Below are 19,142 nucleotides of genomic sequence, written 5' to 3'. Positions count from 1 at the left end.
TTACATATGAGAATAAGGAGCTCCTCATCTTTAGTCTTGTGAGGCTGCTCCACCCACACTGGCTTGTGCTCTTCCCTCTTCCCCGCACACACTGCACCGCACCACGTACACACACACACACACACACGTATCTATGCACACGTGCACTCATCAACAATTGGTATCAGAGCTACGACAAGGCGATGGCGGAGATCTCTCGATGGCGACGGAGTTTGGTGCTTGGCGGCATCGAATCGGAGGCGGTTCGACACGAATTCGGAAAGTAGATCTCAGAGATCAAGGAGCTTACACTCCACCAGGCAAAAGGGGAGAGAGAGATCAAGTTTTCTATGAGCTAGGGACACTGAGAAGCAGGTCGCTCAGGTTTGGCAGCTTGACACAACTGTTCAGTATTTTGGCCATAACTTACGCTAGGAAGCTCCAATTTCAAAACTTTTTTTTAATCAAAACGTAGATCTCTTTAAGATCTACAACTTTGTAGAAGAAATCATTTTTTGATTCGGAGTGCAGGTCGGTCGAAAATTCAAAACACAGAGACTATGTTTTTCAAGACAATTTGGTGTACAACTGCTTGGAGAGTGAAAGGAGATTGAGAGAAAGCGAATTGTGTGAGAACACATTGGCTACGTACAAGTGAGTAAGCCCAGTGTTATCCGGCATCGACTCGAGTTCGGTCTTCTAGCAAGTTTATGGCCTCGAGCATTGACGGCTCGGCTTGGCGCATCGATTTCAACACTGATTTGCAGCTATTTGACTAGCGCACTTTTGCCCGGCGCGATGAAAACTGACATCGAACATTTTCTCGACTTTGAGCACAGGCAGCCAGAGCATTGGCACTTATGACGGCGGCGGAAAACGGCTCCGACGGCCATCCCCTGCTTTATGACTTCGACGGTCATCTCCAGTTTCGGCTTCAATGGCACATACCGACACATACGACTCTGGCGGACCATTCCAGAGCAGTTTTTTCCTTGAGCGCATACAGCTCTTGGACAGCATTTCCGATCGACGTTTTTACCGATCGATGAGGTAGTAATTGCCAATTTCTCAGTGGTTTTGCTCATAGGTTGCAATGCAGCTTGTGTGGAGCACTAGAGAGCAGTTTTTTGCACAGTTTGGTGCAATTCCATGCTTTGTATGCATACGTGGATACAACTTGAGCTAAGATAGCTCGCAGGTAGCATATTTACAGGTTTACAGGTGTTTTTGGACAGGTATATGTCCATAGAGCCACTCGGTCAGGAGTGAGCCAGTTTGTCAGGCTTTTGGCAGCGTATGTAGACCATTTGTGGATCTGTTTACTGAGACATTGTGTGTCTAGTTTTTCTTGCGATTTGATGAGATTTTTTGAGTTTTTGCTCAATTTCCAGGGGAAACTCTGCCGGATTTTTCCCACATTCCCGCCATGGTTTGTACGTATTCACAGTTTTCTCTCTGATGGTTTAGTGGTTGAGTTGACTCCTAGTCTAGCAGTTATATGCAGTTTTTTGGCTTGCGGTTGAGTTTTGACTCAATTTGCAAAGGAAATTTTGTTCGTTTTTCCCCGTCTTCTCGCCATAAAAGTTCACAAAGTTATGCCATCTTCTACAGTGGTCGATATATTCCCACTTTGACAGTGATTGAGTGCTTACTCTCACTTTTGACAGATTTTGACAGGTTTTGTCAGTTTGGACACGGTTTGGTGTTCTTGTACCGACTCTTGAAAGTGTGAGGATTGTGATTGTGTATGCTTGTGTGGCTACAGATAGACAGTCATAGGTTTCATAGGTTTTTGCAAATATTTTGCAGGCAATTTCTCTTGTGCGATGCGTTTTGAGCTAGTTTGCTCTCTACTTGCGTATATGGTTATGCGGTTTACACTCAGTTGAGCAGTTTGTTCGAGTTTATGCTTGGAGAGTTTGCAAATTGTGGAGTGGATTTTAGGCATATGTTAGCATCATATTTGATGCAATTGATCATGCTTTTGAGCATTGTGTAGTGGTCGAGTTACCTCCCACTTTGTTGCTAGTTTGGCATGGTTTATGGTTGAGATTATACTTGAGATTTTGCTCAATTACAGGGGATATTTTGTCATATTTTTGTAGATTTCTCACCATACTTTGTCTCTTACCATTCATTTATATTATGCTTGTAGTGGTTACAGGTTTGCTTTGATTTTGCCTCATGTTCTCACATCGACGCACACTGCTGGATGATTCCCTTTAAGATGTGCTTCAATGATCCGAGTAACTTTGTCATTCTGCCTGGGATAGAAAAGCAAAATGAGAGGCAGTGAGAAAATTTCCTCAAGAAGGATGCTGCCTCATTTATAATACAGTGGGCTAAGACTCTTGACAGAGCCAAGACTATTAGGAAATGCGAATGTCCATTTGATGCTACGAAGGATGAACTTGCACAATTGGACTGGGATCTGGCACATGGAAAAGTATGGGCACAACAAAAAATTCTTGCATCAAAAATGCCACTTCCCGGTGTCGAGGGATAAGTGTTCGCTACGTGATCCGGGCAGGCATCGGGCCTCTGGCTGTGGGAGGTGTGAAAGAGAGAGAATAAGAGACACTGATGCAACAGACTCTGGCAATCACCGCAATCATCAATTAATTGATTAATATGTTTGAGTACAACTTACTCTTTAGCCAAGGCGGGCTGTTAACAGCACCGTCACTTGGATCATCTGCTAACTAGGAGCTTAAGCTCCCGTTTACAAGATTAACCGGGCCGTTAACGACACCGGACTTAACAAAAATGCTTAATCAACTTCGGACTGATGTTGGTGATGGAAATTTTCTTATGTCTCTTTATCTGCTTCAAATACCTCGCGGATTCTGCAAACTTCAATTCAGTTCACTGTTTCGATCATCAAGCTTCAATTCACTCCATTAATTTGCGTTCTTGTGCTCTTGACCTCTTGCTTCTTTACGTTGAGTCACTTGCTTATGCACGAGAGAGAAATAGCCGTATCCTGCTTCAAATCTTCCCTTGCCGGCTTGCTCAAGCCTCGACCTCGATCTGTCTTTCTTGCCTTGGCTTGCTCCGATCTTGGTTGCTTGTTTTATCTCGACTTTGCTTGGAATGTCCTTTTACCTTGGCTTGCTCAAGCTTCGAGAGGTTCTTGGTCAAGCTCCTTAGAGAATACTTGAATTTATATTGCCGGGAAAAAAGATACAAAGCTGCAATCTAAAAAAGATAGCATGAAAAAAAAAAGATACAAAGCTTCAAGAAGTTAAAGCTTCTTGCATGCTCTGGTTTTTGGGGGAGTATGCAAGTACTCTTTTTGGGGTCCTGGGATAGCTCGTCCTCCATCTGCTTCTTTCTCTTCTTTCACATCTCCACCACTACAAATTGAAGGGTTGATTCCATTTTAGGATCCTCTACCTCAACTACATTGTCCTCCTTACAGGCATCAGTACCTCGGCAACATATTGTGACCACAATGAACACGGTGACCATGATTCAGACATGGGAGGAGACAGATATACAAAATTGACATTACCTTGGTTGCTTGCGGACGGAGTTGTCTCCTTCACAATGTCTCAGCCACCACCCTCAACAGTTTTCCCACCTTCAAAGTTCTTGTACTTCAGCAGCATTGCGTCAAGGTCAAAGACCTCGTTCACATCGTGCATGGACGATGTTCTTTCTCAGCCACTGGCTCAACTGAACCAGCGTACACAATTAGTCTCCACAACAGATTAGCATAAGTTTTGTTGTATAAAATGACCAACCTACCTTCAAGCTCCTCATAAGAATTCCCAAGTGCCCAACATCTTGCTAGATGGGGTATCTCGCATTTACAGTCTGGTAAAACACACTTGGGATCAATCACATTGACTACTGAAAAGCATAACGGATGGTATCTGTGGGCACACAACAGCTGAAAGACACCGATCGCATATTTTCCCGACAGTCCTTGACCACATGCCACACAATTTCCAGACAATAAAACAGTATCCACACTAAATTTAGACTGGAAGGTGAAGTGGGCACTAGAAGGGCCTTGCCCTCTCGTTTCATGAACTTGCTCTTTTGAACTCACCAAGCTCCCTGTCCTTTTTCTAAAATATTTTTTGTACAAAATTAAAAACAAAGGAAGATTAGTGCACAACCAACCATGATGGGGGACATGGAGGCCCTAGCAGAGCAGGCACTTGCAAGCACCTTGGAGCACTTGCTGGAACATTCAAGTACTTGTAGACACTTGCAAGTGCCTGCAACTTCTCTATTTGTCCACTTGCAACACTTTGAAAGGCACTTGTTAGCACTTGGAAGCTCTTTCTAGCACTTTGAAGCACTTTCAACCACTTGCAAACTCTTGCAAATGCTTGCATGGTCTTAAAAGTGGTTAAAAGTGCTTCAAAGTGCTCTGAAGTGATTGCAAAATAAACTTTTAAGCACTTTGAAAGCATTTTGAAGCAATTTGCACTTTCAAAGTGCTTTAATGTGCCCAAGTGGTTCAAAGTGCTTGCAAGTGCATAAAAGTTAGGCACTTTTTAGCACTTGCAGGCATTTGTAGGTGTTTAAAAGGCTTGTAAGTGCTTGCAGGTGCTCAATCTGTCCACTTGCAACACTTTGAAAGGCATTGCTTGCACTTGGAAGCTCTTTTTAGCACTTTGAAGAAATTTTAACCACCTGCAAACTCCTGCAAGTGCTTGTAGGGTCTTAAAATTGCTTCAAAGTGCCTTAAAGTGGTTAAAAGTGCTATGAAGTGATTGCAAAAAGCGATTTTAATCACTTTGAAAGCATCTTGAAGCAATTTTAACCACTTTGAAGCACCTTCAAGCACTTGCAAGAGTTTGCAAGTGGTTGAAAGTGCTTCAAAGTGCTTTAATGTGCCTGCAGAGCAGGTGGTTCAAAGTGTTTGCAAGTGCATAAAATTTAGGCACTTTTTAGCACTTGCAGGCATTTGTAGGTGTTTAAAAGTGCTAGCAGGTGGTTAAAAGTGTTTGCAAGTGCTAAATAGTCAAGCATTTGTTAGCACATGCAAAGCACTTTTATGCACCTGCAAGCACTTGCAGGCATTTCCAGGTGTTTGCATGTGCTTAAAAGAGCATGTAGGTGGCTGAAAGTGCTCACAAGTGCTTAAAAGGTGAGCACTCTCAACCACTTTTAGCACTTTATACACTTTAAAGAAAGAGAAGATTGGAGTACTTGCATGGCTGACATCCCCCCCTTCATCTTTGCAGCATCATTGAATACAAAGGACTTGGAGAGTACCCTTGTAAGGGCTCCGATTTCAGCCTCCTTTTTGGCAATTGCAGCTGCGTTTTCTATTGGAGAGGCTTTCAATTTCTCCACCTCCTCTCTCAGGCTCTCCACCTCTGCAGTGATGGGTGCACAAGCTGAGGAGGTACCTTCGTTGCGCAACCATAAGTCCCACTTTGCAGGCAGGAGTGTCTTTGTAGACTTCACCTTCTCTTTTGCCTTCACTGCCTGCTGCTTAAGGTCATCGGCAAGATTATCCACCCATGCTATGTAGAGGGTCTAAGAGGCTGTCCACATGTGTTGTAGAGGGTGGTTGGATGTCGCAGGACCGTCCCCATAACATTCTCTATTAGTCTTTCAAATGTGGGGGCTTGCTTCACGCTGTAATCGGACATGAACTTCTGTATTTTACGATTGAGCTCCCCCTTATGACTCTTGACATTCTCTAATACTTGATCCCCAACCAAAGCCCATGCAATCTTATGGCTGTTGGGGTTTGCTTTGGCAGCATCGCAGTATTCATATGCAAACCCCCTCGCAAACCTCATCATGAGCTCGTCGTTGGAGGGGGCAGCCTGGTAGACCTTCTGATACAGAAGACTACATGCAATTATAAAGAAGCCCGAACAATGGCAGATGAAGCATGGATTTTCCTTGACCGAAAGGAATTAGGAACAATCCGGCTAAGCTTGGCATCAACGGTACGTTTTAGAGATGAAGACCATGGAGGACTTGATGAAGTCACTTGACGGTCTCTACGAGAAACCATCGGCATGCAATAAGGTATTTCTCATGAAGCGCTTGTTCAATTTAAAGATGGCAGAGAATGGTTCAGTTGTAGGACACCTAAATGACTTTAACACCAACATAAGTCAACTTCGATCGGTGAAAATCAATTTTGATGACGAAGTGTGTGCTCTCCTTATACTATCATCTCTACCAGATAGTTGGGACAACCTTGTGATGGCTGTAAGTAATTCTATCTTTGGCACAAATACTCTTTAGTTTGATGATGTTGTGGGTGTTCTCCTAAGCGAGAAAATGCGAAGGAGAAGCATAGGAGAATCAACAAGTGCATTCTCAACAAGTGCTGACTGTCAGTGTAGATAGTGTTGCCAATGTCCTATCCACTACCCAAATTAGTCATAAGGCACGTGAGTTGAGGAACCTCTATCTTTTAATGAAGCATAGAGTTTCCAGTGTCTTGTCCACTACCCAAATTAGTCATAAGGCACAGAGTAGATAGGGTGGTTGTTTTGACACGTGAGTGTCCACAAGTGGTTTTTGTTTCATGCTTGACAGTTCACGTATATCATGGTTGAGCAAGAAGCAACCTACTGTGGCCACTTCTAGTTGTGAGGCTGAGTACAAGGCAATCTTCATAGCTATAGTGCTTCATCAAAAGATAGAGGTCATGTAAGCTAGAGACATCCAAAGCATAACAATGTGATGCATAAGATGCATGGTGAGAACCTGAACGAGTACGACTAGACAAAGGTGCATCCAATTTACTATCACGCAAAGTATGCACCAACCATTTAGGCATACCTCTAGCCTGCTCATTCTCAGCCCTTTCCTCATCAAGTACGTCATGTACATCTACATCAGTAATAGGCTGATCCGTAACATTTTTAGAAACCCCCATAGGCTGTACATGTGTGTCATTGGAATTTACATTCGTACTTCCACCACTAAAAAGAGGCAACAAAGTGTCATAAATGTCATATGAGCTTACATTACTGTCTCTAGTACATGACAACAAGGGATGAACAGAATCTTCCACAAACACAACATCCCGTGAAACCAGAATACTTTGTTTGTGGATGATACAACCTGTAACCTTTGCTTTCAGTACTATAACCAACAAAAATACATTTTCCAGCCTTATCATCCAATTTTTTGCCCTATGTTTGTGGCACCAAAGCAACCAAAAACATGCATGTGCTCAATAGAAGGCTTTCTATCATGCCATGCTTCATATGGAGTAATAGACTGCAAAGCTTTCGTAGGACACCTGTTTAGTACATAAGTGGCACACATGATGGCCTCAACCCAAAAAGAATGCAGCAAAGCTTGACTTTTGACCATACATTGTGCCATTTTCGTAAGTGATCTGTATTTCTTCTTAGCAATACCATTTTGCTGAGGCGTATAAGGCATTATACATTGGTGTTTTATCCCACGACTAGCCATAAATGCATTAAAATCATGAGACATATACTCCCCCTCTCGATCGGAACAGGGTGTCCATAGTACATTTTCAGCCATAGCCAGAAATTGTTTGAAGAACATAAATACTTCGGACTTCGCTTTAAGCGAAAATACCCATGCATACCTGGAGTAATCATCAATGAAAGTCATGAAGTAAAGGTAATTGCCCAAGGACGGAGTTTACATGGGCCCATAAACATCACTATGCACAAGCTACAACCTGCATGTGGCCCTAACTGAACCATCCTTTGGAAACTTCGAACGTTGTATCTTACCCAAAATATAGCCTTCACAAACAAGTTTGACAGGTGCTTCAAGTGGCGGCAAAGAAGCAACCATATCAGATTTTTGCAAACGCAGCAAACTGGCAAAATTCAGATGATCAAAACGTGTATGCCAAAGTTTTGCATCTGAAATAGCCTTTGAATCCACATCTGCATTTGCAAAATTCTGCCCACACTTGCCATACAAAGTGAGCTTATACAGCCCACACCATAAAATGCTAGATGCAACAATTTCATCACCGAAACTGAGATCATGTGTTGTACATCTATCATCCACAAATTTTACTACAAGATCAAGTCTAGCAAGTGCAAATACAGACAAAAGATTCTTCTTGATCCCAGGTACATAAAGTGCATCGACAAGTGTGAAAGAACTGCCATTTGCAGCAGTAAGCACAATCTTTCCAACTTCTGAACCAGATAAGAGACATTGTTGGCACAAGTAACTGAATTCCCGTGATGGACAGACTCAAGAGAGATGAAAAAATCACGATGTGAGGTAATGTGTTTTGTAGCACCACTGTCAAAATACCACACATGTGAATCTACAACAACTGACATGCATGCATCATGGACGACAGGATTATAGGTACACTCTGCACTAAAAGCCCATTCTACATCAACATCATCATCACAGTCTCCTTTCACAGAAGACTCAACAATAGCTGCATTTATAGTGGATCCAACATTTGCAGTGGAACCACCCTCTTTCTTCTTAGCCTCTTTGGCCTTCAACTTAGAACACTGCTTGATCAAGTGATCATTAGCTTTACAATAATGGCAACACATCTTCTTTTTGCCCTTATCACCATAATTTCCAGACGAATTGCTGCCAGCTGAAGCATTAGGAACAAGTGATTTTCTACTTGTAGAAGAACCATAAGTAGTGGCTGCATTGTTGTTACCACCCTTTCTTTGAGCAACAGTAAAAGCCTGTTCAACTGCACTCTGTCTAATTGTGTTGTTTTGGAAAGTGACTCTTGCAACAGGAATGTGCCCAATGCATCAAACTTGACAACTTCAGGATTTCCTTGGGTCATAAGTCTCCAAGTACTAGCAAAAGTCTGGTCAGAGTTTGGCAAGGCATCAAGAACAGTCTGCACAAGGGAACTGTCTGAAATGACTTCACTTGCAGAAATAAGTTGCTCATTGATATCCTTGACACCAGCAAGGAAAGTGTCCATGTCATCTTTCTCATGCATAATCTTCAATTCTAGCTCTTTACACAGCAATGCGAGTTTAGCCTCATTGCGACTTGCATAAAGACCAGCTAGAATATCCCAAGCATGTTTAGCAGATTTTGCTGAACGAATGTGAGGAGTAATAGTGCTCTTCACAAACAACGCAATCAATGGATGAGCCTGCGCGTCTTTTACATCTCAACGAGCTTGTTCTACAGTAGACAGAACAACTCTAACAACAACAATCCTTGCAGCAAGACCTGCAACATCCTCAACATCTCATGTATCCTCAGAACCAGGACGTACATCAATGCCCTGCACAATATTCCAGACACCCTTTGACACAAGAACATGTTGCATCATGTAAGCCCACATAGGGTAATTGTCCCCATCCAATTTTTCCTCAGCAGCAAACATCTTGAAAACATCTGTGTTGTTGTCAGCCATGACGAATGCATGCACTTGATGTGAAAACCGCCCGAAAAGAGGAGAAACGAAGCAAGAAGAACATGTGCTATATATCACAAACTGTAGAAGACTGTAAGGGACGTATTATGCAAAAAACGACACTGATAAAATTTTTACACAAAATGACAAAATAGCATGTGCAGTACTACCTGTAGTGGAAACGAAGGCCAAATCTCACAGAAATCGAAGAAAGTGAGGAAGCGTGTGCTGGAGCTGCTAACGACTAATCCAGGGAGGATGTAACCTAATCTAATACCAATTGTTGGAATTAGGATTGTTGTAAAACACACAGCTTGGAGAAGACGAAGGAAGGTCAAGGCACACAACAGAGAGTGTATTACTTAGTGTGCAATGGAAAGATAGATAGCCCTAGAATGATGGACGTATATACAATGCACGGGGGAAAAAACCTCCTAGTGAGGGAAAAAATACCCCGGCTGTCCTAAGTGTGTTCACACACATCACTACCACATGTATATGGTAACATTAATCGTTGTCCTTTGTTTAAAGTCAGCTGTTTTTTGAACTATTATGTTCTTTTGTGTATAAGTATAAGTCTAACAACAACAACAACAACAACAACAACAACAACAACAACAACAACACACACATGCACACATGCACACACACATTATGATTTTTAAACTATTTTGTAGGTTCTCATGGTGTTCCTACTTTTTCTTCAAAAACCTATACAAAGCTCACTTGCATCTTTGCTAGGGGTGTTTCAACCAACCCCCAATTTAAAGATGCACCTCTTTATAGCCTTATTGTTCATTTGTGAGAGCCTCTCCACTTGCACAATTGCTCCTCCTAATGAATATTCAAACTTTCCTAGATGTGTCAACTATTATACTAGGGCTATGGGTGGCCTATTCACCTCTAGATGGTTTTCCGCCTCGCAAAGAGACCTCCACTCTTAGGGGGTGCTTATTGACTGGGTTATGGAGGTGCCAGCAGAAGGGTACCTTTGTGCTGCTCGCTACTACCCTTCCAATTCAAAACAAGATGGAGGTACTCTCCCATCATCTCATGGTGATCATGCTTTCAATGGTCAATCGTCTACTTCTACAAGCTCCTCCCCATTTCAAGTTGTACAACAAGAGGAAGAGAGGTCTTTCTAAGCGGGGCATCACCCATGGTGAGGTAGTCCAAAAGTAGATGCTGTGTTATAGTGTGGATGAGATTCTGCCATGCCTGAAGTATGCTATTTCTCTCGCGTGTGCCCACCCTTCGTTCGAACCAAGCCTAAGTAGGGCTTGGTATGCCCTTACCTGTATGAGGACACAATGGGTTACCAGAGTCTAGACCGGACGAATAATTTTCAAGAGACCGAGTGTGAAACGAGGAAGCTTATCTAGCCAACATGGATCTTCTCAGTAGGGAGCCGGGCAAAATTCAGGCAGAGGAGAGGTAGAGAGGAGGTAGAGGGCTATGGTTAATCCCAGGGCAGTGGCCATAGGGGCTACCTCCGCTTCATCGGTTTTGTCTCTGCAGCAGCAACAACAGCAGAGTCAAGCAGCTCATCAATGGCGTCCATCCTCGCTCTTCCTCAGATCTTTGGCAATAGGAGCTCGCACGAACCCTAACTTTTTCAGAAATCCTTGTAATTTAGTGTGTCCTCGAGCGCAAGGGGATGATTCATACACATCCAACTCTTCTGCAGCAGGTGCATCGTCAGACTCTGTGGTAGGGCAAGTGGCGGTGCTAGACGAGGAGCCGGATACGCCCGGTGTTGCTGCCAAAGCGGCTCCACGGAAGCCTTCCATGTTGGAGCGTGGTGGCACCCTCAAAGGGGAGAAGGCAGCTGGTAAGGATCCAAGTGCGTCTGCTCTTGGCAAGTCTGCTCCAAGACTTGCCATGACTGGGCCTTTTGAGGATGCGAGATGGAAGAACGGGACTTGGGATATTCAGCAGTTCACTGTAGATGGCAAGGTCGACTGGGATGCTGTTATTGATGCAGGTTTTCCCTCTTTTATTTGCCATATCTCTCCTTGTGCTCAGATATTTGTGCACTTGATTAGTGTAGGAGCAGGGTTTACCATGTGTTTATGAAGACGGAAGATTGTCTGATAACTGAAGTTGGGTCAAATGCCTTTGTTTGAGAGTACTTTTGTTTTTCAAAGCTTCCATTATTGCTATATTCAATATGGCGGTCGCATTATAGTTGTCTATTTGCTTTAGTTTTGTATCATAGTATAAATAATGGAGTTTTGAGTCTTAGTGTAGCTTGTGATCGTAGGAGATGTGCATTTGGCAATGTTGAGTTCTTTTTTTTTTGGTTTCTCTCTCCACATGCGGAGACCGATGACGATGGAAGAGTGGAGTCGGACGGTGTCGAGGGTTGCACCCATACGACATCTCATGGCAGTGCTCACTGCCCAGGAGAGGGTACTTTTGAGGCGTGCTTGTTTCTTGTAGTTCAGGGTTTGGAATTCTGTTATAGGTGGACAAGTGTTTAATTTGGGCGGTAACATTATCCCCAGTGTATATCATACATTGCATGCTTTCACATTGAGCTGGCTTTTGATTGGAAGTACTAATGCATCACACTATGTCCGGTTTCGGATATGGTCACCTCTATTCGGGCTTCTTCTGTGTTATTAGTGCTTGGAAATTTTCTATTTAAGTGAGTATTTATCTGGTTGTGCGTGTAGCTTTGTTTATAGAGTGGTCTTCATAGTGTCTCCAAGGGCCCCTATGTAAAATGTAGAGCTTGTCATGCTTGCCAAATTTTCTCATTTCTTGTCTTAATTTCATTTTTTTTTCTGTGAATTGCTCTCAGAGGTCATCAGAAGAAAATGGTTAGAAGACAACCCTGAGGCATCTACAAATGAGGACCCCGTCGTTTTTGACACTGGCATTATTCCATGGTGGGCGTGGGTGAAAAGATTTCATTTACCGGAGGCAGAACTCTTGAATGGTACTTTTTGGTTTTTAACCTTCTACTTTGTGATTTAAGCTACAGGGATTCCTACCATAATAGCGTTGTGCCGATGCATGTATGGGTGGTATGTACACATGTGCGCATGAATACACAAGAATTGTAGCATTGCACCGATGCATGCATGCATGTTATGTATTTAGGTATGGACATATGTATGCTCAAATGTGTGTCGGTGGGTGCATATGAGTACACAAGAATGGTATGTACATATGTATGTATGTTATGAACGCATCCATGTAATGTGTTTATGGAGGTCCATATGTATGTATGAAATGTTATGTATGTAGGTATGTACATATGTATGTGGTTCTATGTCTGTGGCCAATACCTTTTTCACATTGTCTTATTTTAGTATTTTAATGTGTTTGCAGGGCGTGCGGCTATGGTTGGTTTCTTTATGGGTTATGTGGTTGATAGTCTGACGGGAGTCGGACTTGTAGATCAAACCAGCAGCTTTTTAGGCAAGCTCTTGCTGTTCATATCAGTGCTTGGAGTGCTTTTTATCCGGAAGAATGAAGATCTTGATACCTTAAAGCAATTAGCGCAGGAGTGGACATTTTATGACAGGCAGTGGCAAGCCACCTGGCAGGAGGACCAAGCGCCTGGTTCCAAGAGAGAAGAATAGGCTTGAATCCCTCTTATGTGCTGCAGAAAAGGTTTCTTGTTTCACACAACAATACAAAACCTTCATACTACCAACATTGATGGGTTTTGAGGAGCAGGGGCTTTGAGGCAGATTTAACTCTGATCTTTTACTTGTGGAGAAGAACACATTTTCCACAAGTACTGTTGTATTTTTGCTGATTATTCTTAGTAAATTGTCTTTCTCTGCCTAGTAAAGATTTGGATGGTGACACTCCACACATTCATTGTGTGTGCACACAGACACCCATGAGAGAGAGAGAGAGAGAGAGAGAGAGTGACAGAGAGAGATGCTTTTTGTTATGGTCCGGTGTCATGCTACTGGCTTGATAATACTGTAAGCATTTGCATCAAGATGGTCATACTTAGAACTACTTGTGGCATTATCCACCATGGCAACTTACTTTATAAGAGGGTGTAACCCGCCAATATGCAATGAAAATAAAAGTTTTCTGTCCCCATACTTGAGATACATGTGACCTTAAGGATTGAAGATTTGCAAGAGCATCATATTTGGCGTACTTAGGCTGGGTTCAGATGAGGGCAACGGCAGCCCTCAATCGATTTTTCTGCCTCCACTCTCCTGGTTCAGATTATGTGGCAGCACATAATTTTGGCTTGCAGCAGCTGCAAATCAGTGAGTGTCTTGCATTAGGACCAGGCTCAAGCCTCATGCTCGTGATTGGCGTTGAATAGCCGCGGGCGGGGCGGGGGGGAGGGGGGGCAACTGATGGTAGTCTTGGGACTTAAGCACACATTTTGGTCCAATCCTTGAACGCCATGGAATAGCTACGCCCCTGTATTTTTACTCTTCTTGCGAAGTCCTTGCAATAGACCCTTGTCCTCAAAGTACTCTACAGAAGTTTTCGATTTCGAAAACAAAGTGATAAATTTTTTCTTAATCACACTACTGTTCTCCCAAGTAGAACCCTTCTTTGGTCTACCTTTGCTCTTAACCAAAATTTGATGGCGTTCTTGATGTCTTGTACCTAGAATATAAGAATTGAGATTACGTCTAGTTCATGAGGCAAACTTGGTGGTTTGATCTACTGTACCAAAACATCTGTTCACCACATTGTCATCAATTCTTAGCTGTAGTTGTACACCTCTAACACATAACAATGAATGCACTCTGGAAGAGGATGGTAAATCCTACATGTTAGCAACTTCGTCTATGAGTTTGATGAGTTTAAATGGACCATAGTTCTGAGAAGATAACTTTGGAATTGGACCATATTTTGACTTTCAAAACGTTTCAATACACAGAAAAAGTTGGTCACCTTTTTCAAAACCAATCATTTACTAACCCATATAAATGGTTGATGAAAAAGTTTAATAATTGTTTGATAACCATCTAAATGGTTGATAAAAAAGTTGTGAGCTAGCCAATTTTTTTGTACATAACTATACAGTAGCTATAGAAAAGCTATTAGTAGCTAATAGCTTTTTGATAGCTGTATACATGTGTCTGATGCAAGTTGCTATCAAAAACTTACCTTGGTAGCTATTGGACAGCTATTACTCGCTAATAGCTACTTCAAAGTTGGCAAGTAGCTATCACAAAGTTGTCAAATATTTATGTGCTAGAAGCCAATAGCTATCCAAAGTTAGTATTGGTAGGTAATGGATAGCTGTCACACGAGCTAATAGCTATTTAAAAGCTAACTAATAGCTATTACATACTCATATACAACCACTAGCAAATAGCTATCACACATTTGTGTAGCTACTAGCTACCATATAGCTATTAGGCTCCTATCTAACAATAACGCTTAGTGACTACCCCATAGCTATTAGGCACATATTGATTCCTAGGTGTGTTAGTTCCTATTGTGCCAACCAACAATTGAAAAAATTGCAAGATTCTTTAGTTCAGCAAAAGAGCTTAAGGATTCATCCATAATGTTATTGCAATAGTCAACAACAATATATCCATATTGTGTGGTTCTAAATAGTCCTCAACAACTAGCACCAATTGTCTTATTGTATTGCAAAGATCATGCTTCCAAAGATATGGAACTTGAAGCCACTTCAATTATGAAAATGCTTGAAAATGAATATCTGATACAAAATAAATACATGAATATGTCGCTATTAGAAAGAAAGCAACAAAATACCATATTACATTAAGATATTGGATTGTGATACTTTCGCTCACAAGTTAAAATACAAAAAGCTATGCCACATGCCACTGCTATAACAAAAGCTCATGCCCACATATCTATACACCAAAATTACATCAATGTGCCTAATTGAGTTTGTCCTACTTGTTTGTACATTGGTTGGCTCCACACCACCTTGAATGCCTCTTTTGATTCTGGCTCATCCCCTACGTTGTTATCTTTCTTCTTCTCAAGTTCGCCCGAGGTCTTTTCTACTATGCGACCAAACCTAACACCATCACATCGGTTTGGTTTTCTTTGTCCGTATTATTCAATGAGTGTAAGAACCATAACATCTTCTTCACTGCTCCATGTCTCAAACACATCTCCTGCCCCAACAAATTTAATTCTATCCTTTGCTTTTAAGTAGTTCCATAGCTATGGGCATAGCGTGTGGGTAAGAAATGGTGCATGCCTTGTATCATTTGGTGAGCCAAACTTTGGCACGATGCAACAAGTGCCACTGGGATAGAAAAAACACTTATACATGCTATCATCAGCTAGTAGAATATTTTCTTCGCCAAATTCATCCTCATATCTACTCCAAAAATCATCCAAGTGTTGTAAAAACATAGGTTTTTGATCATGCAACAAAACATCCTTCAAAACATCACATAAACCCTATGCAATGAATCTTGCAATCACACCTTGCAAAGTTGGAAAACATTCACAAAAACACACCACCATATTGCGTTCTATGCACGAGCTCCATATGTAGATGTTGAAGTGTGTGCTTGCCCACATTAGAAATTGTCTTGCATTAGGGAGCACAAGGAAGTAAAGTCTTCTTGGCTTTTCCACAAGAACCTAATCATATTCAAGATACCAGGATGAAAGGACAATTTGTTTTGTGGATGCACTTTGTGAATGAGAAGACCATTTAGATCAAGAATCAAAGCACGAGGATTATCTTCCATGCTAGCTGGGATAAAATCATATTCTTCACGTGATCCAATCATCCATCTTGGATCATCGCAATTTGAAAAATATCATGCACAATTGCTCGATCAGAATATGTGTGACAACTTTTTGTAATACATCTTTTTGAGCTCCCTGTGCCTTATCCACTTGCAGAATGGGTGAAATTTGCATATTTTTTTGACCCTTGACTTTGGTTTGGGTGGCAGACAACATATTAAACCATCATCATTTCTTCATTGCACATTGAAGGCATCCTATATTAGACAACAAAGTTTTCATGATACAAAACACAAAATTTGCAAGAAATAATTATACAAGGATTTATGAGTAAGTGACCAAAACGTCTTTTTTTGGGCTCATTAAGTGGCATCTGTGGAGATGCTCTCATAACTATAAGGAGAAAAAAAGGGCGAAGGGACACGTGGAGAGAGAGAGAGAGAGAGAGAGAGAGAGAGAGAGAGAGAGAGAGAGAGAGAGAGAGAGAGAGAGATTTCAGAGGAGGCGGCAAGGCGAGGCAGGTTTTATTGACATGAGCTCACGCGACCTGCCTCTGGCGGGTCTCGCTCGCTCTTACCAAGGGGTCTCGCTCACTCTTAATATCCCGGAGCTCCTTGGCCCTAACCAATTTGGGCATATCCCGTACTCGGTGCATTCTAAGAGATGACATCCTAGAGAGGAAGCTCCTCAAGTACGTTTTGTGCTTTATGAAGTGCACCACATTTGGCATACATGTCGACCAAGGTAGTGCCAAACAAAACATTTTCTTTCAACAACCATCAACTAACTGAAGGGGATCTGGGAGCACCACAGACGGAGAGTGAGAGAGAGAGAGAGAGAGAGAGAGAGAGAGAGAGAGAGAGAGAGAGAGAGAGAGAGAAGGAGACACACACACGATGTGGGTGGGGAGACTGTGAAGTGGCAGCAGCTCCCCCTAGAAGGAGACACACACACGATATGGGTGGGGAGACTGTGAAGTGGCAGCTCCCCCTATACAGTATACTCACTATAAGTATAGGGTAACAGTGGGCGGGCGCCCATGACCTGGGCGACCGGTCAAGGCACATAGGCCTTAACCCCAACAACCTCCCACTTAAAGGCCAATGTGCCTTTAAGCAAGATCTACTAGTGTACAACTAATAGAAGGTGAGATATTCTCTCAACCTATGCCCACTGACTCTCGATGAGCTAGTGCATCCGGCTCTACTGATAGACAAACATCCCACTGTGGAAGCCACACAGAGCTAGCTCCAAGCTCTGCAAAGAGTCTACAAGAGCTCATGCACTCTTGCAAGTATCGGTCCAATACCTGCAAACCTCCCCTATGCTCTATGCCGAGATCAGTCATCGAACAACTAATCAACCCTGCTGCAAATGCTCCCACTGCAGCTGCTATGTCGGGCCTCGAGATCAGCATCTCGTACATGAGGACACCGAATGTTGATGCAACCCTGGCAACCTCTGCCACCTCCAACTCAGAACTCAACTCATGGTAATCCTGTCCCCTATCATAGAGACCATGGCACTCTGACTCCGAGCTCTGGAGTGACTCCTCGTGCCCACCACATATCACATGTGTACCAAGAGTATCCATCTGTTCTGAATCTGCATCAAGCTCTGGCATAAGCATATCAAGAAATGACTCCACAATAGCCGACATCTCAGCATCCATGTGAGTCATCTCTGTCATCACCTCTGATGACTCATCCTGCTGTGACTCACTAGAGCTGTCCCGCTCTACCTGTGCATCCGTAGACGCAACCCGCACAACAAGGTCACTGCTCTGCACTCCATGCAAAGCATCCTGCAACCCACAAGCAAAAGAGACTCGCCTGCTCTCTCGCTCTCTACCTGGCTGCATGATCACAGAGACAACACCGTCTCTCGCGTGATCCACATGCAATGGGTAACCTATACCACTCCTGGCACCTCTCGCAATCACTAGCGAACCCAAATGCATCACAAAATCTCGCTCTCGTAGCGAAATCTGACATCCACAATCTCTAAGCTGACCAATCGAGATCAAACTCACTGTCAAATCTGGTACATAGCGCAGATGTCGTAACAAGTAAGATGCACCACTCGGTAATGACAGTCTCACATCTCCTGCACCTGCTATCGCATACACCGATCCATCGGTCAAACGTACACTGCCAAGCATCCCGCTAGAATAGCTACAAAACCATGCACGATGCGGCGTGACATGAAACATAGCATCTGCGTCTAGCAACCAATGCGAAGGGAGTGCACTATCCACATGTATAGCATCTCGTGCATAGCTCGAGGTAAAAGTGACATCCCCGTCACTAGTATACTCTGACACTACATGTGTCTCAACTGTCAAAGCAACTGAGTCCATGGCATCACTACATACATCTCTGAGATTGCCATGTCTCCTACGATGTCGCATACGACGAAAACAACGCCGTCTAACGTGTCCAGAATGACCACAATACCAACATGTCACCTGTCGGCGTGCTCGTGAATGTACATGTCTCACACGAGTCCTTGATGACTCAGATCTATCATACATATCATGCAATCTGCGCCAAAGTGCTCTCGAAGTAGTCTCATACATAACAAGAGCATATACAGATTCCGCAAGGTGCAAAGAAAGCGTAGATAGTGCCATCTCCTCTAGCTCCTGCCACTGATCGTCAGACATGTTTGAAGGTCTACCTACATCACCACTCAATGGTCGATGCAACCCTCGCTGTGTCAATGCATCAAGCATACACTCTCTCCATGCCGCAAAGTCTGACCCATCAAACATGCACATTTTGGAGAGATCATAATCTGAGCGATCACCTGTCTCTGCCATGAGCACAATGTAGCAAACTAGAAAGCAAAACCACCTCACCAACAACACCTGGAAACTGTCTACAAATATGGCCAGAAACACAATGTAAAACCTGTGAGAATACTCCAAAATAGAGCTCCCGCAATGTCAATACAAGCCTCGTCTGCTCTAGTATCACACTGCAATCTGTGAGCTAATCACCAAGCCCACACTGTGCGGTATCGATGCATACACATGCACAAATCTCCCACCTGCAGAGAACACCGCACGCAAATGCTGAGTGCAACCCGCATTCTCTACCTAGATCGCATAAATGATGCGCATAAA

The 19,142-nt window shown here is 42.9% G+C and overlaps 1 protein-coding gene across 1 annotated transcript; it reads left to right on the top strand.

Moving 5' to 3' along the window:
* Positions 1-10,715: 10,715 nt before the first annotated feature.
* Positions 10,716-13,133, top strand: LOC147422156 (light-harvesting complex-like protein 3 isotype 1, chloroplastic). Its single transcript, XM_086503206.1, has 3 exons — positions 10,716-11,309; positions 12,132-12,269; positions 12,665-13,133. Exons 1-3 carry the CDS (start codon positions 10,781-10,783, stop codon positions 12,916-12,918), a joined length of 921 nt encoding a protein of 306 aa, XP_086359332.1. The 5' UTR covers positions 10,716-10,780; the 3' UTR covers positions 12,919-13,133.
* The last annotated feature ends 6,009 nt before the right edge of the window (positions 13,134-19,142 follow it).

Source organism: Adiantum capillus-veneris, chromosome 27 (genome assembly GCF_014529385.1).
Source record: "Adiantum capillus-veneris isolate H3 chromosome 27, ASM1452938v2, whole genome shotgun sequence".
Lineage (NCBI taxonomy): Eukaryota > Viridiplantae > Streptophyta > Polypodiopsida > Polypodiales > Pteridaceae > Adiantum > Adiantum capillus-veneris.
The sequence above is the reverse complement of the archived record's forward strand: the minus strand, read 5'-3'. Positions and strand labels throughout refer to the sequence as shown.

Bases quoted from the DNA above. Each gene is read 5' to 3' on its own strand.
- LOC147422156 (XM_086503206.1), top strand. From the start codon at position 10,781: ATGGTTAATCCCAGGGCAGTGGCCATAGGGGCTACCTCCGCTTCATCG. The intron at 11,310-12,131 runs GTTTTCCCTCTT...AATTGCTCTCAG, and splicing joins GGATGCTGTTATTGATGCAG to AGGTCATCAGAAGAAAATGG. The intron at 12,270-12,664 runs GTACTTTTTGGT...ATGTGTTTGCAG, and splicing joins GGAGGCAGAACTCTTGAATG to GGCGTGCGGCTATGGTTGGT.